Raw genomic sequence first — 27,687 nt, 5'->3', positions numbered from 1 at the left:
TGACAGGAGGCTATCCAAAGTTTTTTATTGTGTATTTCCTTATGGGGATTTGAAACTAAAATAAAATATAGATAGCCAAGACAAAGGAGGAAGTAAGGACCATAAAGGTTCATAAACAATATTTTTAGCATGCTAAAACCAGGTCTAACAAGTACGTGGAAAGTGTAGAGGCAGATAAATAGCAAAGAGTGCACACAGTCTTTAATCATCTTGTACATTCTAAATTCTGAAAGAAAAAAGTTTATCTGAGATATCAAAGTACAAACTTCAAATAAATGCTCCAAAACACTGGATTTTTAATATTGTTTTATTTTTTAAGAAATATTCTCTCTCAACCTATTTTTCCTACTTTCTTCTTAAAACAGTAATACTATTAGGACCTACAAGTTGCAGGGGAGGTACAATCAACCACCTAGTGTGGATAAAGATCAGTTGAGAGAACCGGCACAAGTGCCTATGAGCAAAATAAATCTGGTAGTGTATGAGTGGAAATTAATTTTTCCCCCCACGCGTCTTGTACTAGCCTGCACAGCTGTGTATATTATTGTTTCAATTCTCTATCCTCTATGTATTTATATATAAAAAAAAGGACTCAATACAAATTGTAACTATTGTTAACTAAACTCATAAGAACTCATAGAATACATTAGTCTACTCTCAGCATTCAGAGCTCTGGGCTTAACTACTTGTCAGAGTGATACCACAGAGGTCAAAAGATGCAGAGCTGCGTTAATAAATTATTACAAAGATAAGATATTTCATACATGTGTTTCCATCAGGAGCTGATGAGTCTAAATATTACACATTATTATTGAAGCATTCAAATAACACTGTATGAAAAAATACAACACAAAATATATTAAGGCAACTAGCACACTTTGCTGAAACAGAAACTATTTATAATATCCAGGATTAGGAAAAAAACCCCACAACAAACAAACCACAAAAATTTTCCTTTTAGAAAAGGCTTTGTTTTGTTTTCTTTTCCTTTTTTGTTTTTCTGCATTAAATATGTGCTAATCACTAGTCCTAGCACTTTGGCCATTTTAGAAAACACAAGACATTTAGGAGAAGTAAATGATAGAAAAATAAAACCGTGTATCTGAAAGAATTTTACATTTATACCTTCTAGGTACTGTCAATTTGCTTACTTTGTAGGCTGTTAATTCCAGGATCTCTTTGAATTTTGCATGGCTGAACTTTTTTCAGAAATATTGTAATTATTTCTCAATTCAATTCCTTTAATCAGAGGTATTAAACAGATTGATCTATAAAATATAAACATGGCACCCCAAAAATTATGCATGTGTTCTGTATTAGCAGAGCCTCTAGCAGAGAGTTAGAAATCTTGTTTGGTAATTGAGGAGACAATTCAATTCTACAGCTTTGCTTTGAATTTACAGCAATGTGCTGGAGAAGGGTTTGAGATAAACTACTACATCCTAAATGAAAAAAGTTGACTTAACCACATAGTTGTAAAATTCTTTTGTTTTGCATTTCTTTTTTTTTTTTTTTAATTTTTTTATTTTACCTGGAGCCCAATACTTTATTAGCTATATAAAGTGGACCAGTTTTATCTTTAACCCAAAGTCCTCACTGAGGAAGTAGGATTTATGGGTTCCTGCTCCAAAACAGTATGAGATGGGATTTGAAAACCTACTTGCTACGTGAAAATAGTTGCTAGCTAGCTATTGTGAAACAGTGTCTAGTCAGAGACTAAAATGTCTGGTTCCTGCCTGTTGCTTCTGTTACACTTTTTTTGGTAGTCATGTTTTGAGGAGGCTTAAGACACTGGATCCAACCGGTGAGATAGGCAGGAGAAAGTCTTGCTGAAAATGCCTCTAGGGCTAGGTGTGAGCCTGGGATTTGAGTGTCTCGCACAAGCAGGACGTAAGCAGTTCTGACATGCCTGCTGGCAGGAACTACGTGGACTTAAACATCACTGGGGCAACTACAGGGTAACAGCAGATAAGTAGGGAGTTTAAGGATCTTAAAAGCACATAAAAGCTGCTGAAAGAGAATTAAAATTAAAAACCCATGTGTGCAAGGTAATTTTTAAAATGAGACTTGGGAGTTTTTAAAAATATCATCCTGATATTATATATAAAATAGATTTAAAAAATCAGCATAAATGTAATTATATTTCTTTTGTTCTACATTATCATGAAAACTATTTTTTAACAGATTAAATGCTCAGTTATATATTCCTTTACAGCAGCTTCATAGCAAGGAAACTCCATCTGCATAAAGCTAATGTAACAGAGCAGAAGATCAAGCTCCTGCCCTAGTTTTCCCTAGTCTCTTTCATGTTCCTAAAACATTAAGAGAAGCAGGAGTGGATCCAAAGATGAAAGGACAAGAAATCTCCAAAATTTTGGTCCAAGCCAATCAGAATGCTCCTGTTTCACAGAGTAACAATATTACAAAGTCTAAACTATCTGTCTTGACCTAGCAAAGTCAAAAACTTTGCACCTATTACCAGTTAACCAATGCATTCTAGCACAAGTATACTATTCAGGACATAAATAGACACTGTTTACTTTGCTAAAGCAGTGCCACAGCTTTAATATCTTGAAGAGCTAACTTTCAAGACAACAGGTTTACTAACTCTTATAAATATCCTCCAAAGCAAAATTTTCAAAAATGCATAACTGTTTTCAACTATGTTGACAACAGTACCATGTCCCCTGCAGTTATTTCAGAGTCCTGACTGTGTGTAGAGCTGATTCCAGTGTCAGAGTCTGTATCATTTATGTCCAGATTAGTCACTCTATGAACAAAGTCAGGAACAGCAATGCTGTTACTGGAGATGCCACTGCCCTTGGATGGCTCTTCATTTGACTGAAGCCTAGTTTCAATGTTGTCTTTAACATGAAGTGAATTAAATTCTTCTGTAAGAAGTTCATATTCTTTTTCCTTCTTTTGAAGCAGTGAGTCCCTGTATGTAAGTTCTTTCTGGATGCAGCTCAGGTATGAGTTGATTCTCAGACCATCTTTCATACTTTTTTCCAGCTCATGTTTTACACTTTCCAAATCTGAGGTTTCCAGTTCAGCATCAGCTGCTCCTTCTGTGTGAAAATCCTCTCCATTTTTTTCCGTGCATAAACCGTGTACCTCTCTTTCAATTTCAGCACACAGGTTCTCTATTAATTGTCTGTGATGTTTCAGTCTCTCTTCAACCTGTAAAATTCCCTCACTTTTGCTCAAATAGTCATGCATCTCTTTTTGATCAGATGGCCTATTCCCTTGCTGCTCAGCCTCACTTGTATTGATCATTAAATAGGAGTCCTGCACATAATTTTCTCCATCATTTGCCACACGATCTAGATGGAATTTCGCTTCACATTTTTCAATTTCCATATCTAGTTCTTTCATTCTAAGGACCTGTTGATGAATGGTATGATCTTGAGAAATGATCAGATGAATCAGTGTCTCCATATTATCTCTCTCTTGCTGAACGCTGTCCTGCTTAAGCTTGGCCAGTTTCCGGAAAGTCTTCCTCACAATTTTCTTTTGCTTGTCTATTGGCAACATCTTCATGTAGTTTGCTGGACTGAGGTCCCACTGCTTTTCTACATTTTGTACTACCTTGGCTTCAGCTGTCTTCCACAATGGAAATGAGAGGAAAGCATCTGACTTTACCAACACAAAATGCAAATTAGACTGCTCTTCCCCCCATGCCTTCCAAAGTCTCAGAATCTTTGTCAAGGGAGGCAGTACTCGCTCTGAGCCTCTCCATTTTTCTACAATGCAGTAATCACTAGGTTTTCCAAAAAGGACCTTTTTCTCTCCAAATGTTGTCTGATGTTCCTCAAGCAGTGCTTGAATCACTTCTGAGCAAGTTGTGCGCTTTGTCAGGCCACATACAATCTTCTCCTCCTGGCAAACCCAAACCACAATCTCTCTTTCATTTGAAGCCATGTCCTTGCTGGGAGATCTGGAAAGCAAGAGACCATGTATAAATTTCATATCAATGGCAGAGACAGTATGAATAATTACTATAATTCTGATATGACTAACACATTGAAAAACTCCTGTATCATTGTACAAGACAATAGGCTTGCTTAAATTGCATGAAGAAATGTCTTTGGATTAAGTAACAGCTTTAATTGGCTAGTGCTTTAATATTATTACTAGTCCAGCTGAATGAGAATCTCACACAAAATGTCTTTTATCAAATATTGGTTTTGTACACATAGTAAGTGTGTATTAACAATCTGTGATAAAGTTTGGCAATCTGCCTTACACTTTCAGACTGTCCTAGGATAACATGGCTTTCGGATCTTCATATTTGTTCTCATTACAGAGACTGCAGAAACATTTCTAAGCTCTTAGAAATGGCTTCTGAATGGAAGAGTGCACTGAACATAGATGGACTGAGGAAAGATGAATCTGACAATAGGATAAATCTACAGCTCTTCTGCCACACCTGCACCCACACAAGCATAAAAATATTTGTGTTCCAATTTTTTTTTTTCACTAGTAAGTGTCAATAAATTTGTTGCTCTTCCTGAAGCACCAAATAGCCTGAATTCCAGTGAGTTGTGAGAGAATACCAGCTGCAAAAGAATACATACATGGGTCTGTATTTTATCACATTTGAAATGATACAGAAATGCAAGAAAAGCAAAAAAGTTATTTTATTTACCTTGTTTATTTACTTGTTTGTTTATGAATTACAGTGAATGTGCTATTAACCTGGTACTTCCTTATACACTGAGATACCTAACTCCAGGTGTCTGAGATCCCACTACGGCTCCTGTAACTGTCTAATCAGTACAATCAGTAGTGCCCAGACAACAATTCAGTTGACCAAAGGTAGAAGTTCACTTTACAACTAATTCTTCATTTTGCCCCCATCTGGTCCTGGACTGCTGTGGGCCTATGTTGGCAGAGTTGCCTGGATATTTGTGTTCTCAAGACTCCACATGAATAATTTGCTTCTTGCCCAGACATGATGATTTGACCTCTTGCATAAAATGATAAAACAGTAAATTCCCTGAGGAAAAATGCCTTTCTTTGGATTTTCTGGTATCCCTTGCAGTTAATTTGAATGAATGAGGTTTAACCTAGTCTGATGGAGTAGCTTCAAAAGCTTGAAAAGGAAAATAACTACTCAGGTAATGTTCAAAGGACTCAATACAGCATTTGTTTCTATCTAGGACTACATATTCATAGAACTTTTCTAGACTTCTGAGTTGTACTAGGAATGGAGTTTTATTTGGCTTAATTATGGTTATACCCTATTATTAGTAAAGCAATCCAACTTGTTCTTTTTTCTTAGTTATTACACAACATGACAGACACACTGCAATCCAATAAATTGAACTATGATTGACTCAGCTCTAGGTGCCACTCTGACCAGGAGGCAAAAATCCTTAAAAGAGAGGAAACTGCAAATGAATACTAATAAAACTGACAAGTGTAAGTTTATTACTATTCTCTCACAGGAGAGCTCTGTCCAACTACATTGCTTCAGGTCTTGGAACATTCTCTGTAAAATGTGTGTTTTGGTAGATGACTCTGAGTAATAACATCATTTTCCTTCTCCAGTAGCTCCTCCTCACAGACCAGCATTTTACAGTAATTATTTTTTGAAACTGGTGCTCGAAAGATTAATAATGTTTTCATAGACTACTTCTCAAAATAAGAAAGCATATATTACAGACACAGAAAATGGCAGAGTGGCACAAAGAAAGAGTAATATTCAAGTTTAACCAGGGGGGAAGGAATGAAGGATCATATGAGATTAAATGGCATTACTGTGAAGTACATCACGTGCTAAAAAATCAGTATCTGTAAGTCCTGTGAGATTTATGGTATACAGGATGTTATAATTTTTTTTTCTGTAGACAGATTGCCAGTTAAGTGAAATTCAGGTAAATAGCCAGTTGCAACATAAGTCCACTGTGACTAAAATAACTCCGTATTTGCTTTACACTACAGATATGAAAAGAAAAAAAGCAACAAATAAACTACTGAGCTACATTATTTATTATTTATAAAAATAAGGAAAAATGAATTATCAAAAATACAGTGTCTCAAACCATGTTCACTACTGATACATAAATAACTGATTTACAAATATAAGTGCATTACCAGTCATTGAATTTAGATTTATAAAAGTAATGACAATAAAGAAAAACAAAGGCATAAAAGTATATGAAATACCATACTGGGAAATCTGAGGCAGTAAATTCAGACTGTATCTTTCCTGGTTTCTTTTGCAATCAAGAAATACATTTCAGGAAGTGAAAGCCGTCTCTTCTAGCATTCTTCTGAGTGTCTTATGCAATTTGTTTTCAAATCAAAACTCCTCCATTTTTTGTTTTTTTTTTTTTTTTTTTAATTCTTGTTTTTGGTTGATTGGCATACTTTCATGTAGTTGATATTTTCAGTATGTAACCAATTATGTGGATTAAGCAGAAGCTGTCTCTTCTCCTCCTGGCTCCTTTAAAGTTTTCTTATGAAGTCAGTTTCTCTCTGTGTTATTAGTAAATCTACAGATAAATCTGCAAACCCGTAGACATCCCATCATTATTGTACTGATAAATACTTTTACTATACTTTCATAAAGAATTCCCACAGAGTTCAGCAGGAGTTAAGCAAACTTCTGATGGAAACACACCGTATAATTGTAAAGCAACCTCTACAGGATCCCTGAAAACAATATGGGTGTAAAAATAACGTCTTTGAATTACTTTTCCAACCCTTTTTTAGCTGTTTATTACCCCCTGTGACTTTTTCAGTTATGATGCACCTGTCTGCCCAGACTTTACATTAAGCTTTTTTAGGGAAGGATGGTTTTTTACTTTGTCTATAGCATATAACTAGTAGTAACACTGCAGAATTGCATAATGTATGCACATGCAGGTACCCAAAGAACTCAAGTAGCTTGTACATAAAAATATGTACTTACACATACATATGTATCTAATGTATGTAACCTACATCTTTAATTATATTGTCACATTTTACAGAAAAGGAGAGAAGAAATCAAAAGAAATTCTGCACATGTCTGTAATTCTTGGATTAAAACTGAATGCTAAAGTACAAATTCTTTCCTTAATTTTTCTATGTGTTTGTCCCAACATATATTATCTTAATTTTTATTCAGTCACTTCACTCAATTTTTGATCTTTATTTCTAACCAAAAAGAAATTAGCAAGACATTTATAATCTTACATTTCCATGGAATTCCAATATCTTCTAAAATAGGAAAAGTGGTTCCTTATTATCCTCCACTAAAAAATTGTAAACTGGCACCTTACCATGGACCTTTTAAGTAAAATTTATTGTATAATTCTTTCATCATAGTTAATTCAGGTAGTTCCAAACAAAAATGAAACATGATTGTGCCAGTCACAGATTAACAATTATTAAAACTTACTTTCAGGATGCACCAAGATGCCAGTACTAGGAAATGTTAATGTTTTTTGTTAAACTGTGCTTTCCTCATAGAAAGTGAAGATTCTATTCTACATATATGAAGTGGAATTTATATGAGAGTTATGATTTCAGTGTAAATTCACCATCAAAGTTCCTCTTTGTCAAGAGAAGAGAGGAGACCTCAAAGAAGAAATCCCCACTGCCTAACCCATCTTTGATCATTGGGAATAACCATCAGATGAAGCTATTTCTCTCTTTCATTAACTACAAGAGACCTATATGGCCACCTTCAATCAAATAGTTCATTTTCAGGTAGGTAAATTCAGGTGAGATTAATCCAATCAGATTGATTCAGATGACATTAATCCAATCAGATTCTGGTTTATCTGATAGAAATGTAACAAGAAAGGTTACAGCAGCAGTTGATTTAGTAAAGACAACTAAATGTGGTATCTACACATCATAACTTCACAGCTTAGTTTAGACCTTGACTATTCAATTTAGCCAGTAATTTACAAGAAAATCCATCAATTCATTACAATACTAAGGAAGAGGTCTTGAATGAATATTGGTGATTAACAGGAATTTTTTTTTTTTTTTCCTGAGACGCAATACTAAAATTTATAATCTTCAGGAACAAGATCTGCTTTTAAACAGTCATTTTAACAGAGAGGCAACCTTCTCATATTTACAAGTTCCTTGACTTTCATGTCCTGCGGTTTTGTAAAGGACACAAAAGAACTGGCATTTCTAATAACCTAGCAGTTAATAGGAGTATAACAGCCAAAGTGTTTTCCCAGTTTAAATGTTTGGCTTTCCTCAAGACCACAGTAAAAATTTCTTCAAAACTAGCTAAGCAACTTATATTTTTTTTAAAATGCATTGCTGCTGTAAGCAGGCTCTGAAGCTTTCAGTTCTGGCTTGAATTCTGTTTCTTTGAATTGATCACCAAAATGTTCTACTTATACATCTAAGATTATAAAGTCTTGATGATAACAACTACATGCAAGTCTATCTTTTCCTTTTTTACAAAGCCACTGATTACTGAGGAACAGATGGGAATTTAAAATCTGACCATTTAGTAATGTTCAAAAGCACATTTCCAATCTTTTTGTTTGCTTGGTTTGATTGCTATTTTCATGCTTTCTGTTGCCTGCTTCTCTTCAAGGTGACCCAAAACCCCATCCTAATCATGCTCTAGACCTCACACAGTCTTAATTATGTCAGCACGAACTGATTACTGTATGTCAGATATACAATTAGTTTATTTATTCTTCAGGCCTAGGGGAAGGTAATACATTCCAGCAACATATAGACAAAACAAAAACATGTACTTATGTCACACAAAATCAAAAGATGAGATATCTTATATGCTGGAAGGGGCACCTTTGATATTCACTGACTTTAAGGTATGTCTGGCCCAAAAATATACGTATCACACACATAATTCTTTGCCTTCCTAAAACAATCTCCCTAAATATGCAATATATAGTTTTACAACCAATCATGCCAACTAAATAAAGGGATCCCCCTACTTTTTAGAATTTCACCTTCATGTGTACAAATGTTTCTTTTTCTTTACTAATTTCTGCAAACATTCTGTTGGGACTAGATCACTTCCATATGATATTGTTAGCAACTTAATGCAGTGTTTCTGAAATATAATGGACACTAAAAGTATTTTGCCTTTGTTGAAAAAAAAGCATAAAAATCTTGTCTCCCTTCACTGCAACAAATTCTTTCTAGACTTCCCCTCTTCCCCCCCCCAAAAATTAACTCATTTTTCAATATTACCTTATTTCTTGACATACCCTCTGCAAAGAAAAATTGAACTGATTAACTAAAAAAATACTTAGGAAAGGAACTCAAACCTGAGATTATATTTATGACCAAAAAATTTTACTAGTTGCCTCCTCTCAGTTATTGAAATAATTTATATGGAATTAGTATCAGTTGGTGAAAATAGATCTCACACCAAGAAATACATTAACTTTTTTCCTTGAAAATGAATTACAGCTCTAAATAAATTTTCCATCAAGGAGTTCATGCTGGAAAGCCATTTGTGTAAAATACCTTAGTCATTTTTTCACCAATTTATTGGGAAAATCATGTTTTATTCTATGACAGCCTAAGCCCTCTCAATAGCACATACAGTCTAATCTGCAACAAATCAGATGATAATTGTGTTTTATGATTGACAGAGTGCTGTGATGGGGTCCTCAGCTGATAAGAGTATGTAGGTATGTAGGTATGCTGCTTTCCTGACCTCCTCAAAGTAAGATCAAAGTGCTTCTAAACTTCTAAGCAAACCCCTACATTATGTCAAGATACCACCCAGAACAATTCACTTTCTTCAATGGAGAAGCCAAAAAGGCTTTAAAAGATGATCCTGCTGCTGTCTACTGCAGTGAAGTCCTTGCCTAGAGATTCAGGGTTTGCCATCTCAGTGCTTTCCTAGAGTGCACTAAGAAACATAAAACTTTCAGGCAGACCCAGGCAGGGCTGTGCTCCCCGTGTTGCTCAGCAGTCCCCTTGTTCTTTCTTAAGCTGTACTCTCCCAGCTCCTCAGTAAGAGGTTCTGTGCCACGTCTCTCACCTGCCACATTGCACAGTGAGGAGCAATCTCCCAGCCAGGCCTGCTCAGTGGCTGAGACACTTGCTCTCCTTTGAAAATGTGGTGACACAATGGCATATATAATCCTGGGAGAGCAAGAGACACTAAACATTTAATAATCTAGTGTTTTCAAGGGGCTGGTCCTTGAGCATGCTGCTGGGCCTTTTGGGAAGTATGCATTTGTGCTATGGTCCTCTCTTTGTTCAACACCCACAGATGTTTCTTCCACGTGCAAGGGCCCAGAGAGCACTTGCCTTGTTTTCATGCACTTTCTAAAAACCTTGTTATCTCAGTGCCAAGATTATTAATCTCTGTTATCTCTTAGAGCTGAGCTATAACTATCATCAAAGATACGTCTGACTATCTATCAAATTGTGATGCTTTTTAATTATATTTACTTGCTGGAAATAATAAGCCAATATTACAGGGATACCTACTTGACACAAATCACCCACATTTGTAGCATAGGGCACATGCTGCCTGTAATTTGAGAGCTTCTGTTACCAGTAACTCTTACATGTCAGGGTATAGAGGGGCTAACTAATTTATCAGACACAGAATCACAGAATATCTCAAATTGAAAGGGACCTGTAGGGATCGACTCCAACACCCTGCTCCTCACAGAACTACCTAAGATTAAACCATATGACTAACAGCATCATCCAGAAGCTCCTTGACCTCTGACAGGCTTGGGGCCATGACCACCTCTCTGGAGAGACTGTTCTCATACCCAACCCCACCTTCAGTGAAGAGCCTTTTCCTAATGTCCAATGATTTATGGAAAGGGTGTGGGAATGCTGCTTCTACCAGATGTCTGACCTAATATGAAGTCAACAACCTAATATGAAGTCAAAGCATAGAAAATACTTACATCATCACATACAATTTAGATAAGATAACATTGATTTATTGTTTTTATTGTATTATTGCTTTTATTGTATTGCTTTTATTGTTTCTTTTTCAAAATCTCAGAATGTTACCATATACATGTGTGTGTGTGTGTGTGTGTGTGTGTATGCATGTATGAGACAATAGATGATCATCATGAAAGAAAAGATCAAAACATACTTTGGCTTTGTGTGATTTTTATCTGTGAAATTTGCAAAAAAGTAAAGCTATTGGTGCCATGTATTGCAGCTCTTGCTTGGAAGAAACTCTAACTTCATTTGATCCAAAAAGATTTTTGAAAGTGAGTTTAAACATTAAAAGTATAGAGAATACACAGTCCATATGAAAGCTAGGGTCAGAAGTATTTCAACCTTCCAGGAATAAATGGCTCATATTGAAAGTTCATATTAAGTTTATTCAGACTATCCACATTTAAATCACCCTTTCTCTCAACTTTCTGTCCCCTTCTGTAAAGTTATTTGAAAAGCAAAAAAAGCCACATCTTATACTTGGTATGTCTCCTGACTAACTAGATTACACACTTCTGAGTTTCCTACGGGCAGCAGTGAGGAAGCAGCTACTCTCTCACTACCCAATGAAGCTGGAATTACTCCAAAGCCTTAGGGATTCAAGTGAGCCTATTAACTAACTGCATTCCCATTCCCCTTCATGAGTACCTAAAGCCAATATTAATGGACACATTAGTATCCATGTTAATAACATGTTAATGTCCACAGTTAATGTCCATGTCATAGAGGACACAGAAATTCCACACATGACATGTCAGAAACTTGGTTCTTCTTCCCTTCTGCATCACATGAAAGTCAGAGAAATGGCCACCTGAAAGGTATCATGACAAGGTAGAACTAGTACTTTAACTGTAAGAATAAAACCTTTTGATACAGGTAATCAGTGTAGTCCTAATACTGCAGGAAGACTTGGAAAGAACACCACAGAACTTCTGAAAACAAAATAATTATTATTATAGAGAGAAATAAATTTCTCTCTACCATCTGTTTCTGTATCCATTTAATGTTGCTCTATCATAAAACTTCCTCTTTTACAGAAATGTACATAGGCATTTACTAAAAATAAAATAAAATTAGGCATCTTGTGAGCCATGTGATATTTTTCAAACATACATATATACACAGTAGTTTGGATGCTCTAACTGAAATATTTCAGATATTTGAAAAAAGAAAACAATTTAAAGAAAGTCTATTTTTATAACTAGCTAGTTACAACACATTTTTTCCTGGTATAAATTTATGTTCATTTTTCTGTTCTTTTTTAAAGGCATAAATTTTTAATTCAACAAGATACCCATACTGTCAGGAAGGCTCTATGAAGCATTTTAATTAGCAACAGCTGTTGCAAATTATGTTCTATATGAATTAAAATTTATGTACTTAAAACTGTAAGTAGTTCCTTCATCTCTTCTGAAGAGAAATGCCATCACCTTAGCTACTGTACAAAATTGCATAAATTATAATTCAGCAATGATCTATGGTTGAAATTTCTGTTCACCTAAACACTTTTTACCATATTGGTGCACTATGACAAATTTCAGTGAAATAACATTGAATTGCAATGGGATAGTATTTTTTTTTTAACAGAATAAAAAGTATGACAGTTTGAACAAAATAATTGTGGTAATTATTTTATTGCAAATAACTCATTCACACCAGATTGCTTCTGACTTGAAATGTCAGACTTTGGTAAAAATCCCACAGGAAATCATGTGCTTCATTCTAATAACTGTACTTCTTGGAAACAGGTGTCTGAACAGGGACCAATTGTCAAGAAAAATAAAAGAAGGAAAAAAGCCCTGGCAGTACTTAAAATAGATAAAAAAGGAAACTAAAGCAGCCAACAAGAAGGACCAACAGGGGCTGAGAGTAATAATTCTCTCATCTCTTAAGTGGATAGACAGCAGACTTTGTACTACATAGAAAACAAGCCAAGAAATTGCACTAACTCAGGATATTGCACTAACAGAAAGACAGAAGAGATACTGCAAGAGGAATTATACACCTGGGTCACTAGAAAAGAGTGATAGTTATGATGGGTTAACCTGAACACTCCTTTTCTGCTCTAAGTAATAATGACAGGACACTGTGTCATTGCTACAGTGGCCAATTTTTTTGCAAAACCTCATTTGCCAGGTCCGAGTGCAGATTTTCAGTGAAGCTGACCAAAAGTTTACTAGGTCCTCCACTTATTAGCTCTGCCCTATACCATGTTTACACTTCCAATCACTTAACCTGCAGGCAAGTGCAAAGGCTGCAGTGGAGACTGCATTTGCCCCTGCCCTTTCCTCCTGTCTTACCTCTGAAATTTTCCTCTGCCCCTAAGGGTACACATTCTCTATAAATTACATCTGCTTTAAATCTACCTTCCTGTCAGACTAATCATCATTTCTCCATTGTATAGTCAAAGTCGTAAGGTTGGTAAGTGGATATTAGTCAAAAAAATGTTTGGAATTCCAGCAAGCGTGGTGTGCACACAAAATGGCATGACAGGTAACACATTTATCCTAGCAGGACTGCATTTGAAGTAGCCTGACACAGTGGAGGTGGAGGTCTGAGAAAAGAAGAGGAGAACTAGCTGTCCACGAAATATTTTCCAAGATGAGTAACATTAATATCAACAATTTACTTTACTGGCAAAACATGCTTTGATGTGTATATTGCAACTGCTACTGAGGAAGCAGCTGTTATAGGGGAATGGAAGATCCAGGAAAAGCTCCAGAGCCAAAACAAACACTGACATATTCAGTGATAGTGATTCTTTAGATCATGACGGGGGGATGGGAAGATGGGCATTTTCAAATTCCTCGGTGTTAAAAAGCAACCTGAGAAGTTTAGGAATATCAATACAGTAAATGCTACGTCTTGATTTTGAGCAGCAGGTAGTTCTCACTAGTGAACAAATGAAAATGCCACTGGTACCTTTCATCTACCATGAGAATTTTACTATATTGCAAAAATACAATTTTTTATATTGCTCCCGCATCTAATTTAACTTCCTATGCATATTTAAGCACTGGTTACACTATACAAGCTTTATGGAGATCCTATAAAATAATGTAGAGAATAATGTATTAATAATGTAGAGAATGTGTCTAAAACTCCATCACTGTCAGTAGTATATAGGAAGCAGAATAATTTGTAGCTCTTTTGGAACACAGGCTCCTAAACGACAGAGTTGCTGTTACAGTTAATAGAAATTTGTGTTATCTAACTTCTCCCACTAGAATTCTCATAACTGCCTTTTAGAAGCACCCTAATTGTTTATGAGCTTTTGAGATCAAAGAAGTGAGGGGAATTCCAAGCATTGAGAGTACGAGGGGTTATTTTGCTTGTTTTGGTTTGGGTTTTTTCTTTTTTTTTTTTTTTGTGGTTCCATGAAATTCAGTTCAGCTTTTGTTGAAAGGCAGAAGTACACTGCTTCCCTCCCCTGCCTTTGTTGACATTTTGCCCAGTGAAGAAACAAACACAAAGCATTCTGAGGTTGGGTCTGAGCTGCCAAAACATGAACAAAGCTCACTGTATGTAGACAGATGATAATACGGAAAGTTAAATAATGGAATGAGATACAGACAAGGAAGTAATAAGACTTCATGCTACTTTTCCAATACTCCCTGATCTGAAGGAGGCTGGGATGGTTACCTTCTTACAAACCCTTACATGCTGTGCATGTTTTGCACTTCTCTGCTCCTGGCGGCACCATGTGAGACAAGTGCTCTTCTCATTCCTAATGAACGGAAAGTCCAGATGGACCGGGTTTCATTTTGCCAATCCTAAGGCTGAACTCAGGCTCAGAAAACAAAATAAGAAGAATATTCATTTGTGTTCTATGGTGACAGGCGAGAATAGTAGCTATGCAAACGCAATGGTAGAGAATGTCCAGAAGCCTGGAAAGGGGGTTTAGGACTGCCCTTTGTGCAAGAGAAAGTCTTTAGAGCTGTTCTACAACCTCACCAATCATCACCCTTTCCTAACTTTTTTAAATCTAATGATTTGTCAGCACAGCTTTTTTGTATATCATAAAATCTAGTCTGAGTATCTCTCTACAGTTTTCCAGGAATAAGAAAGACAGGATGGGCTTTAATATTCTTCTCCATGTATTGCAATAACTTTCACAGAATGAACCACCCCACCTCGAAACTATATTGTATGATCTTTCCCATTTCATTTTCTTTCATTAAATCATTTTGAAAAATATCACCTCAAAGGATGTTCTATCAAGATGTCATTTACAATCAATTGTTTTCTTTCTTTTTTCTTTTAAATTTCTCCCTCAAACTTTCTGGAAGACAATTCAGTGACAAATGTGTTCCATTACTTACAGTATCTGAAGAGCTGAAAGGAAGAAAGGACAAGATAATGAAGTGGACTCTTATATAAATGTTCAGTCTAAAGAGCTAAATTGAGTACTAGATACATAATTATGCTAACGAGAAGAGTGGACATAATTTTTTTTAAAAGAAACCTGAAGCATTTTAGTGTCCACTGTCAGTCTGAGAGATTTGTGCAGCTTATGCTTTCAAGTAATTTTCTAAAATTGCCTATCAATGAATGCTTCAATATGTAGTTAGTCAGCCACAGGCTGATAGGGTCTCTGAAATATAACCACATCTTCTCTGAAGAAGCTACTGAACAAATGAAATAAATTATTAACCTCACCAACTGTGCTCTTCCCAAGCAATGGATATGCTAAAGAGGGCATAGGAGATTGCAAAACTATCTCTAGCCAGCTGAGCAATATAGATAGGAAAGGCAAAAAGGGATGAATTGCTGTCTGGAAGCAAGTTTAATGCTTGATCATAAAGATTACCAAGAGTAATGGGAAATTCATGAGATTAACGCAAAGAAGAAAGGTGTAGACAAGAGAGAGATACAGAGAATGGTGTCCAGTAGCCCCTGCCCCCCGCCCCCCCTCAAATTTTTAGCAGTAAGAAGATGAAGGAAGCTGACTGCAGAGGAGAGACATTCCATGTGATTCAGGTAAAAAGCCATGTGAATCCTAAAATATTTGAATGACTGTGACTTAAGCTCAAAACCTGTTCTATGACAGACATAATGAGTTCAGATAATGTGTTTCCAGCTGGGTCCATCTGAAGAGGCTCATAACCATGTCGGTTGTCCATCAGAACCCTCCCACTAGAGCTGAGCTTCTTCTCTGACCTCCAATGACTTATGCTGAATTAAGCCATAAAGATAAAAGCCTTGTTAAACCATCTAAGATAGCCATCTAAAAGTGATTTAGGAAGTTTAGCAGGAAACCATTCAAAAATTTAATGCAGCTGAAAAGGTGGTAACTCCTGGCAAAAGATTGGTGAGGAACAGGGAGAGCATGTATAGGCCAAAATCTGCAGTGGGCAGAGCTGAAGCTAAGCACGGCTACGTGACTGTGACCAAAGACCAAGGCAGGCCCAAAAAATAATGGTGCTAGTTTTGTGAGACACATCTATGGCAGGATAGTGATTATCCCAAGGAGGCTGTGACACCAGAAAGACACTGCGAACTACTTGTTGTCATTAGCTCACAGAAAGTCAGACTGAGTCAACATTCAAATTAATCCTGTGTTTATTTCACATATCCAAATGTCTTTGCAGGTGGGGATCCTTTCAACATATGACAAGTCAGATGGCTTCATAGCTCCGGGAGGATAAAAAGGCCTTCTAACAAGGTACTTCATAAGCTGAGTGGTTACCACAGTGACAGCTGGGTGAAGGCATGCTTCCCTCTGCCATGTGAACAATTCTGTCATGTTGGAAGAAATACACATATTTAGCTTTCTTCCATGACATGTGCACATTCTGTTTGTCACTTCTGACTTCTAGAAAAGTCTGGTGTGTACTCAGGTTTGTAGTACGTAGATGCATAAATATGCAATCTACAGAAGTGGCTACTTTTGCATGTATTGTTTATATATACAAAGATTTTGGGGTTGTAACGTATTTTATTGTACATATGTGACAGTATATCTTATGAGCTATACATATGCATTCCATGATCACATACAGCACAAGCTGTCATGTATGCATTTTTATACTGAATATATGCCTACCAGGCACAAGCGCTTTAGCACAAAGGAATATGTTTAAGATGCAGCCAAGTACTGAAAAATTTCTGACATTGTTGTTGAAGTTTTCCATGCTACTTAGTTCAACAAAAATTAATTTGATTCAGTGTATGCACAGCAAGATTCATTCTCTGCTACACTGGTCACCTGCTTCCCTTAAATAAATATAATCAGTTTTGTAAGAGACACGGAAGGTACTGAGGCATTGAAGACATTGAATTTTATAACTTTTAAGTATCTTCCTTGCTGCTGAAATTCATAATACTCACTTGGACATCTCAACTTCCACAGAAAGTACTACAGAAGATTCAACTCCTAACAATGGGGTTTGCTGACACCAGCAAGTTCAGCAGGAACTGACCTAAAGCAGCTACAAACATGAACAAAAGGGCAGGACTTAGATGCTGTTAGATCATGTTCAAATATTCACTGCATTTAAAAAAACCCAATAATAATTAGAACAGCAATCAAAACCCTGATTCCCTTCTCTCACTGAAGCTTTCAAGACTAATCCTTGTTCTTGTCTGCCTTACTGTAATTCAAGCCAGCACAAAATGGTGCAGCTTCAACATTAAATACTGAAGGAATTTCAGTTTAGAACAACCTCACAAGACTTTCCTGGAAAATGCACAATGAAGGAGGCACAAACTGCACAGTGTTCAGGACCAGTGTAAGACACGATAGGAGTACAGGTGGCTGGGGAGTGCTACTAGTCAGAATTGAAACACCAGAAGTTCTTAAACATTGTCTTAGGTTACTACAATTACATTTAGCATCAAAGTATCCTCCATAAAACCAGCCCTTATTACTTTTGTTTGTTCAATATGTGTGCATTTTTATTGGTATCTTTTCTCCAAGGTATGGTACAACCCTTTTAGAGGACACTTCAAAATTTAAACTTTTGATATATGCCCTTTACCATCAGATACTCAACTGCTTTTCAGGCTGACATTACTGAATTTATCTCCACATACTTTTGTAGTGAAAGAACTCCCTTTGACAAACAAAAGCTCAAAAGTTTGAAGCCAAAGAGATCCACTCATTTAAATTCCCACTCTGTCTAACTGAATTGATATCCACAGATATGTGCAAAGCAAGACATCTGTAAACTTCCTTTGCTCAGCCCTTATATGAAAGAATTTACAGGACTCTGAATTAGCAAATGAGGAACACACAGTGAGTAACCATTTCTGTAAACTGTGGTTTATATGACTTGCCCTAAATCAGGCAGGAATTTTGTGGCAGGGTCAGGGAAAACATCCATGCTATTAGGAAGATTCTCCCTTAATCATACATTATCTACCTGTAATTCACCTCTCCGTTCATGTTTCCCTTTCTAATTTCTAAAATGAGTGGTGCAGAAGATGGTTAATAACCTGCTCTACAAATCTGAGCATGCTCCATGAAAAGTGATTGGGCGGAGCTCATATCATCTACCTTAAGCTATTTAAAAATGTAGATGTGCAGTCAAAGATAATTTTCTGACCTTCCTCTGTAATCAGTGGCATAAAATAGGCACCTCCAAAAGGGTGACTAATCCCATACTGACAGCCTGTCTAAGACTGAATGAATTGCCCTCCAGAAGTGTTTAGATGTATCCATTAACTACAAAGAGTACCTTGATGACTAGATACCTAAATTTTCAGTGGCTCAAGTAGAGTAAGATGAAGCTTGACATTTGTGTTTTACTGTGCACTTGAATCTCAGGAGCGATGTGAGTGTCAGCAAAAGTACTGTGACCATCCACAACTGCAGTTCCAAAGATAACTTAGATCTTTGTCTGAAACTTGCAGTGACTTTCATGGATAAACAAACATTATTAGTTATCTACCTAATCCTTAAAATACCAGGAGTCTGGGAAAGTGCAGTAAAGTCAATACGAACCCCAAACTGTTGTTAGAAAACTGAATTTTTGCAGAGCTTTTCAGTAAAACAGGATATCAACAACAAAGTGGTCCTGAGAGATACAGGCAATAATCAAGTTTAAAAAGTATACACAGTGCCTTAGCAACCGGTACAGAGGAAGTCTGTCAACAGCTAATGTCCAAACAAAACAGCAGGTCAGAACACCAGTTTACCAATTACGAAGCCAAACAAAACATCAGCAGCTGAACATCAGCACAAGATCCCACATTTTAAAATATCACTAAACCACTCTTTGATCAGTGAGCAAAATGTGATACCTTCCTGTGCCAAACAAGGTATATTTTAGGTTATCAAAACAGTGTCCTAACTGTTGCTCTGAAAAACATTGTAGCTTAAAAGCGCTTTCTGTAGAAATAAATCCTTTGAATTGAAGGAGGTTGGGGAAAGCAAAGTAAGATGTTCTATATGGATGATGGAATCTATTAACACAAAGCAAATTGCATGTTCAAGACCCAAGGGCAGACTCTCTTAAAAATTAGTAGTCTTCACTTAACTGCATTATCCCAGTGAGGTCATACACCCTTACAAGCTGAAGTAAGGTAAATGTATTTATACCTGACCAAAACAAAGGTCTAATAGATTATTAAATGTTTGTAAACCTGATTTAGTCCTTGAACACGAGAATATTATGCTTTCAAATGTTTATTTTAAGCTTTGGTATTTTTCTGTTATTAAAAGGAAGAAAAAAATAAAATCTGCTTTTCAATAGAGGTGATTATATTTACCATTATGATCGGAAATTTGTAACTCAGAACTCTTTAAATCAATGGAAGAGAACAAATAGGGGTGAAGAATAAAGAGAGCAACTTAATCAAATTAATGATTTTGACCCTCAATATAAACAAATTATGTATTATATTCACAGGAAACGCCCTCTCTATAAATATATTTTCCTCCTATGATTATTCTGCAACTTACTAATTAATGTGGAAAAAAATCATAAAAAAACAACCACAACCTAGAAAATCAAAGGCTTACACCACCTCCAAGATTACAACATAAGAAATAAGTTGGTAGCCTGGCTTCTTCCAGTGCTAACACTCAAAAAAGCATATCTATGAACCATCTAAACTACAATTTAAATGGTTCAAACCGACAGAGGCAAAAATGTACTCAGGTAGACAGGAGTGAGAATGAAACAAGAAAGTAGGTGAAAGAGAAATACATCTTTAAGTAAAGGGTATAAAGAAAGTGCATGAGAGATGTGACAAACATGCACTGGAATTTTTTCTTTCAAGTTTGGTGTCTTTTCCTCACTTCCACATGGCATCAGGATTTGAGTTTCATAGCATTAAAAATATAATTACATGGCAACTCTATTATCATTACCATCAAGAACCTTCCTTTCTTTTTTGTAGTTTCTACAGGTAATTTTCTTTTCTTTTGTTCACTTCACAAAACCACCTCAAAATATATTAAGATGCACATGGCATTTCTTTATTTAGTTCTCTTTCTGAGACATTAAAAACCCTCCTCACAAGACATTTTTAACATTATGGAAAATTTTAGACCATTGAAAAATTCCTCAGAAAATCACATAAAATCAAACCTAAACAATCCATAGTGTATTCTCACTTCCCTGCATGGCAGCTAGGTCTAATGGACTGTACAAGAACTAGAAAAAAATAACTCACAGATTTAATTCATACTTCTCCCACTAACTCACTTTCACACTCTGTACTTCTACACATTTTACACTGTCTAGTCATGTCCTACTTATTTTCCTGAGGCGTGTAAATATTAACACCCAAATTACGGCTAAGGAAAACTAAGTAAGCTTATCAGTTTTTTGAGGTCACAAACAAGTCAGTATCATTATCACTATTGCAACACCTGCACCCTAAGTGTATTTCTGGCTAGGTCAAACCAGGAAAAGGCAATGTGGTTAATCCTGGAGCCTATTTGAGTCAAGTTCCAGAAATGTGCTCGAAAAAGTATTCTTTTGGACAAAGCTTCCTGAAACTCTTTGTCTCTTATCTGTTTTGTGTGATACCCAAGGAATTGCTAGCATGGAAACACTATACAGAAAAAGACAGAAAGTCATCATCTTCAGAGTATCAAAATACATTAGAGAAACAACAGAAGTGACAATAATAGCCCAGTTACCTATGCACATGACTGGGTACCAGCATGTCCAACACTCAGTTCTAGGCTTCACTTAAAGTGTGGTCTTAGAATTTTTATATTGCATCATCCTTTCTGTCACTATTAACAAGTATTTATCAACATACTAAATATAGAAGCTGGATGAACTAATTAAGGCTTGTACAGCATATGTGATGTTAATGTTTTCAAATAATAATGTTTCAGACCAGAGCAAACAGAAGACTTTTTTCTGAGCATAGGTAAATCAAGAGGTACTACTCTGTTATTATCACTGACTTTTATTAAAGTTAATAGAATTTTTAAAAGTCCCCATCTTTGAAAACTTACTTATGTCTACTGAATTAATTACACATTTAGCAATGTGTCAGAGTCTTTCTTCATGCATAATACTAGTTTTTCAACAGTAAAATACGAAATGACCACTGGCCAGCAAGATTTTTCCTCTTATTAAGCTTTTACTAAAAAAATGGGGGTTTTGTCTGAAATGTATCTCTCAGCCTGACTGCACTATACTAGTGTTTCAAATTAGCTTCAACATAACCTGTCATGCTCTTAGATGGTGTAGTATTACACTTCTATTACTCATTTTATTTACTCCTTCAGAATGAAATTGCTGCCTGCCCTCCCAGAATAGTAGATAATTAACTCTTTAGAAATAAGGTTAGTGTTTTGCTAGACAAAAGCTCTTCCTGAAAGTGAAGTGAACAAATATGTACAAAGACTATTAGAAAATGTATGCAACCATTTTGACCCGAGACAAATCTTCCAAAGCCAGACCAGAAAATAAATTATAATGTATGAAGTCTGGCTCAAAAAGGAACAACTTCTTTGATAGTTCACTAATACATCTCACACTCAGGGAAAAGTAAAAAAAAAATATAAAAAGAATGCATTCTACCATTCTACCAAACAAGCACCATCTTTTCAATCTAAAATTTAACACAGGTAGCACCACTGATTCTAAAACTTTTATCTATCCCCTTCAACATACATACCAAATACCTCGTAGTCTTGTATCAAAAAGCACCTTTATAGCTTCATACAGACTTTTATCCGGGTGTGCTCATCCAAGAGAAGTATTAGACATCTCACATGGTCCCATGAGACTTACAGTGTGGGTCATACACAGTTCATTCAGACAAGCAGCTGATCTCCAAAATCTTTACCAGTCCAAACCTCAATGCTGAGCATTTTCAGTTTTGCTTAATCAAGGTTTAAAATGTACCGCAGTGCACTCAACCGTAGGAAGAGCAGAAGAGATGTTCAGAGTAATACACAAATCACTGTGTTAACTATATGCAATGAGAAACTACTGGAGGGAGGGGAAAAAGGGAGGGATCATGGAAATGCTAGGTCAGTATCAGATAGATGAAGTCTCTAATCTAATTCACTACCCTGCACTGTAATACAAAAACTGAGAGAATAATTGAGTGTGTGTCTCACTGGGGAGGGGCCTCTGTCAGGACAGGAAGAATTCCCTCTGTATCAGGAACACTGAATGGAGATATATGGTCTTTCTTTCTACATCTGAACCAGAGATGAGGCGATTAAAGAAAGGCAGATTTAAAAAGTAGGCAAAGTAAGTCCTTGACTCCTACAGAGAAACACTATGCTAACTCCTCTGGCAGTGAGGAAAAAATGGAAAACAGTGGAAAACAGTAAGCAGTAAAAGGTGGAAAAAATACAGGAAGGAAAAGCAAAACCAGTAAACACATTTAAACATTAATAGATTTGTAACAAACCTGTTTAATCATGAAACATTACTCTGGGTTCAGAATTGTTGCATGCAAACAGAGTGTACAAACATTTGTAGTAAACATAGGGCCATCATGATGTACACTGGCAAAATATATTTCTCAAGGTGTGTTTCTCAGTGCACAACAGGACAGACCTACAGCATCAAGACGGATTATCTGTACCCTGTTCCTTTCAGTTTCCCAGCTACAACATGAATGAAACAGTAGAGCTTCAACAAGTTTGGCTAAGGCTTATGTGCAAAACCCAAGGAAGGGGTCTCAATGAAAGAAACAGCAACAAGATCAGTTTTCTCACTGTGACATAGATCCAGATATCCTTGAAGAATTTAAATAAACCTAAAGGCCCATTTTTTGAAGTGATCAAATCTAGCACCCAAGAGCAGAGAAGTTTTAATCTTACCAAAAATCAATGCAGCATAAATTCCTGTTCTGCTTGGCAACCAGGAAATCGAATACAATGTGAAACCCTGGTACCTAAACATTGCAAGTATGTATGTTCTGTATTTCTCATATCTGGATAGAGAGCTGTTTTGTCTCTGGGCAGAGCAATGTGTTAGATCAGTACTAACCTTATGTGCAAAGAATTCAGTGCCTTTTCTCTTCCTCCACCTTCAGCTAAGCATTTTCTGCCCTCACTACACTTCTGAAGTGTGATGTGAGCTGAGCATTCCTCTCACTCTCAAAGTAAGCACCTTTAAGAGATTTGCATAAAAATAAATCCTCTTGAGTTTATTCATGTTGCAGAGCCTTACTCCTGCAGGAAACTTTCCACTTTCCTTTGTTGCCATAGAGGGTACAGCCTGTCCCTGTTGTGCACATTTGGGTTTGTAAGTGGGTGGGGCGTCTTGGAAGTATTGTTCTCCTGGGGACACACTGACAAGCACATACACATTCTGGGGACTGTGATTACTTCTGGTTGTCATAGAAGGACAAAAAATAGTGTAAAAACTACTTACAGTTCTTGAAAAAGATATCAAAATATCACTATTGTCTTTCTTGCCAAGAAACATATGTTGGACTCACAATCCTAGAGGCCACTCCCCTGAAATCAAACCAGGGTTTACAGTGATCTACTGGCTACATAGGCCTTGTGCTGTCTCTGTATGAGTGACATTTCAGCAGCCCAGGAGAGTAATACTGACTGAAAATCTTTCAAATACTAACAGTAGTTCAGCAAAGGTTTTGTCTTCCTGAGGTTTAACCTCAGTTTCTTTCTCTAAAAACTCGCGCCATAATGGACAACATCCCTTGCCTCTTGCCGAGACGCAGACTAAGAGTAACCTCTTTGTTTAAACTCTGAGGTCTAAGGGGTAGAGACTGACAATTTACAATCTGGATGTGAAGAGCCTACTATTAAACAGGGCCCTGATCTGGAACCTCTGGGCGATGCTGCAAGACAAGCACTAATTACAGTGGTGTCATCTTGTTATCTGAGCAAATGACTGTAACGCCTTCATTTTCCTTCTGGCTCTTCTTCCACCTACCTTTGTTGCCTCAACTTAGCTTTATGTCCTCATGTAAACATAGATTTTATTCCTCATTTTCTTATCTTAAACCTTTCAGGAGTTTTATTTGCATATAGCAAATGGTCGTTAAAAACTTCCAGAGAAAAAACAAAAAAGCTGAGTTTCCCAGAAAGGTGAATGACCATTAGTCCTATTTAAAAATAGCAGCAGCAGGTTAAAGATATACATTTGTGTATAGCCCTTTTGTGTCCTTCTTTACACGTAGTTAGACAAGGCAGTGAGCCTCAAGTTCTGACTTTCCAACTACCAGCCTAAACACAGTGAAGGATTTTAAGTTCACTTCTTAAGGTTTCAAATGAGTTCACCAAGATACAATTAAAATGAGAAAGAATTATTATGTAGCTCTTCAATCATACTGCAAAACCATTTTACTAACTGCATAAGCAAGTTTAATTCTCAAAATTCAGTATCAAAGCTAACATTAAGTATGCAGAAATTTAAATATCTGAGTAGATTATAACACATCTTAAGAACTATGTAGTTTTCTTTGTTCTTGACCCCCTCCCCCTACATTTCTGTGGTCATACAGCCCCTTCTTATTGCCACATAAACTCTCTTCCATTAGAGGCATTCATTTATTTTTGGGGATGGGAGGATAAAATGAAAAGAAAGTCCTAGATGTTCACAGTAATGGTTCCTTTGGTATTTTAATTTTTATTGCCTATTTAAAGCTTTGGATTATGACTTTCTTTTCCTGAGGAATAAAATGTCACATCAGCAAACATAGTGAGATTGACGCAATTAGTGTGAGATATTGTAAATACCCAAAAGAGAAACAGTTCCACCGCTGAACACAGTGGAATTGTGCTTTGTGATTTAATCCTTATTCAGGTAAGTGATGGCAGGAACAAAACTTCTACTTTAAGAGTAATAAATTTACAGATCTATGTAAAAGCAATTTTGTATAAAAGTTCATATCTACTTTTCTAGATCTTCTAAACATAAAATGGCCACATGAGAATTATATCAAAGTTTTACTGTTTTCAGACACATTAGCAAAATACACTGTTTAATCAGTAACCTGCAACATTAATAATTCTAAAATAGTATCTGATTTTTAAACATTGACTTACAATGTTATAATCTTTCTAACTTATATTCCATATAATACGCTAACTTAGTATTTTTACAAAATCCCGACAAATACAAACCCCCCTACATAATTTTCAGTATATCAAATGTGAAAACCAAAACCCAAACATGGACAAGAAATGGGACGTATTTACAAGACTATTTAGAGTTCAAATATATTCCCCATGGGAAAGATCATCCTTTGTATTCTTTTAAATACAAACTAAATTTCAGTGGAGAGCACTAGGTGAAATGGGGATGAGATTACAAGTGATTTTAGAGTTTCTCACTGAGGCAAAATTTCCGTCATCTGTTTCTGTTCAGCTTTACCTGGATGGGCTCAGCCGCTGTACATTCCATAGGGTCCAAGCAAATTTACTCTTAAAAAATCTAGAGCCACCCTAGCACCTAGCATGATCACATAACCCTTTTTCTCCTTTTTGCAGCCCGTGTGTGGGGCATGTGGAAGCATGTACAGCATAAGGTGCAAAGTCCCCATAAAGAAACTTCGTGGTAGTCAACCCAAGGACCACAGCTGTCCCTCTGAAGCATTTTCTAAGCAAAAAAAAAAAAAAAAAAGTATATCCAGTACAAGTCCATCCCGAACTAAAGGCTAAACAAAAGAAGCATCCCCTCCTCCCCATGCTGAGAGCTCGATGCTCTCCTACCTCCCAGGCTGGCAGCCAGCAGACAAGATAAGGGACGGGTTTGCTCCGAAGGGGTTGCAGGCTGCCGCTCAACCTCCCAGAGCAACGGGGCTAAGGCGGGCGGCGAGGGGCCCGGAGCCCGGCCTTCCCACGAGAAACTCGGGCAGTTTTGTCCCGGGGCGGGGGAAGGGCTCCGGGTTGCCCGGCCGCCGACGGGACGCGCACGTCGGGGCTGCAGCCGGTTCTCCCGGGCCCGGCCAGCCTCACCTTCCCAGCGCGGGGCACCGCCACTGCTCGCCTCGGTTCAGCCGGGGAAGGTTCGAAGTCCGGAAGAGCTACCTCCCGCTCACGGAAAATATTGCCCAGGAATCAAAAAAGCCAGAGCGAAGAGGGGCACGACAGGTCCTGGGAAGGGGGCAGGGGAAAAGCTCCTTCCCTCGGCACACACCGGCCCGCTCCCCTCCGTTCCCCCGGCCCGGCTCCCGCTCGCAGGTGAGCCCCGGAGTGCAGCTGCCGGGAACGGCACGGTCCGGATAACACATCCTGCCCCCAGAACCAAACAAAAAGTATGAAAAAGAATGCATCCCATATCGCCCTGCCTTTTCCTCCACATACCCACGCACTTTACCTGTTTTTATGCCGGGTTTTTAATAAATTCCTTCCAAAAGGAGCCATGATCCCAGCGGCATAACATCAGCGATCCCCAAACAATTCGAGGGTGTTCCCTTCTCCCCTATTTTTTTGCCTGAGCGCCTTCCAGCTTGTTAATAGTCACCGAGCGTAGCGATGAGCTGGAAGTTGTGCAATTTACTGCTAACTTTGAACTCCAGCTTGTTGCTGCTGCTGCACCTTTGGAGTCCTGCCCAACTGCGAACTTGAAGGAGGTGTTTAGAAGCAGGAAAAAGAAAGGGGGGATGGGGGGGTGGAATACGCACTTGCTCCTGTGATGTGAAGTTATGCACAGAACTTGCTAAACTTTCAGCCTTGTCACCCTCAGGGCAGCAGGCAGCAAATGGGAAAGAGGGGGTTTTGCTCCCGTGCGGAACTCTGTAAAGACACACACACACACAAGCACTGAAAACTTTCCCCGGGAGACTCCAGCCACTTCAGGTCAAGTCGCTCAGCTTAAACACACGCGTTAATGAGGAGCAAGCTACAGTTGCCACACCAGTTTTCAATGCATAATAATCTGCCTTTTCAGTACCTCGGTACTTCTTTACAAGGTGTTGAACGAGGAAGATGAAGGAAAAAAGACCGCTGTGGCCCCTCTGCTCTCCCTGGATTTTTAAGTAAACGAGCTATTTGCATGAAAGCCTTCACAGACTAAATGCACCTTCCAAAATGTGCAACACGAAAGACTGGATTCATACTATGCTGTTCCAGGACCTTTTTTGTTATTTTAATCTGGCTTTGCCAGAAGGGAAATGAACACACACCATGGTTCCTGTTCACTGGAACCCCCTGGGAATAAGAGATTTGGAGTAAAGCTTCAGAAGAAAAAAAACTTTTTTTTCCCTCCTCCAGTTTAGAGCAGAAGCGAAAGAGAACCCATTGTGTCCAAAAGGCTGATACCAGCAGGTGAAGGTCCCAGGGCAGGTAGGAAGTCCCTTGCACAGCCCTAGCACACCCCAGCCCTTTACATTTTGCAGTAATTTAACAGGTACATATTTACA

At 37.3% G+C, this 27,687-nt stretch overlaps 1 protein-coding gene across 8 annotated transcripts; it reads right to left on the bottom strand.

Moving 5' to 3' along the window:
* Positions 1 to 289: 289 nt before the first annotated feature.
* RASSF9 (Ras association domain family member 9) lies at positions 290 to 27,036 on the bottom strand. Of its 8 annotated transcripts, none has more exons than XM_032106854.1 (3): positions 26,643 to 26,907; positions 26,282 to 26,557; positions 290 to 3,937 (listed from the first exon to the last, which is right to left on the bottom strand). In XM_032106854.1, exon 3 carries the CDS (start codon positions 3,919 to 3,921, stop codon positions 2,662 to 2,664), a length of 1,260 nt encoding a protein of 419 aa, XP_031962745.1. In that variant the 5' UTR covers positions 3,922 to 3,937; positions 26,282 to 26,557; positions 26,643 to 26,907; the 3' UTR covers positions 290 to 2,661. The 8 variants fall into 8 exon arrangements, with proteins under 8 accessions (XP_031962745.1, XP_031962747.1, XP_031962750.1 ...); XM_032106856.1 differs by lacking the exons at positions 26,282 to 26,557; positions 26,643 to 26,907 and adding exons at positions 6,761 to 6,764; positions 22,061 to 22,066; XM_032106859.1 differs by lacking the exons at positions 26,282 to 26,557; positions 26,643 to 26,907 and adding an exon at positions 26,950 to 27,036.
* Positions 27,037 to 27,687: the final 651 nt, after the last annotated feature.

This window comes from Corvus moneduloides, chromosome 4, assembly GCF_009650955.1.
Source record: "Corvus moneduloides isolate bCorMon1 chromosome 4, bCorMon1.pri, whole genome shotgun sequence".
Taxonomy (NCBI): Eukaryota; Metazoa; Chordata; class Aves; order Passeriformes; family Corvidae; genus Corvus; species Corvus moneduloides.
Note: the sequence above shows the minus strand (reverse complement) of the source record. Positions and strands in the feature narration are given on the sequence as shown.

Excerpts from the sequence above, each read along its gene's own strand:
- RASSF9 (XM_032106852.1), bottom strand. The coding sequence starts at position 26,689 with ATGGCTCCTTTTGGAAGGAATTTATTAAAAACCCGGCATAAAAACAG. Across the intron at positions 3,938-26,642 it reads AAAACCCGGCATAAAAACAG|ATCTCCCAGCAAGGACATGG; the intron begins GTAAAGTGCGTG and ends CTTGCTTTCCAG.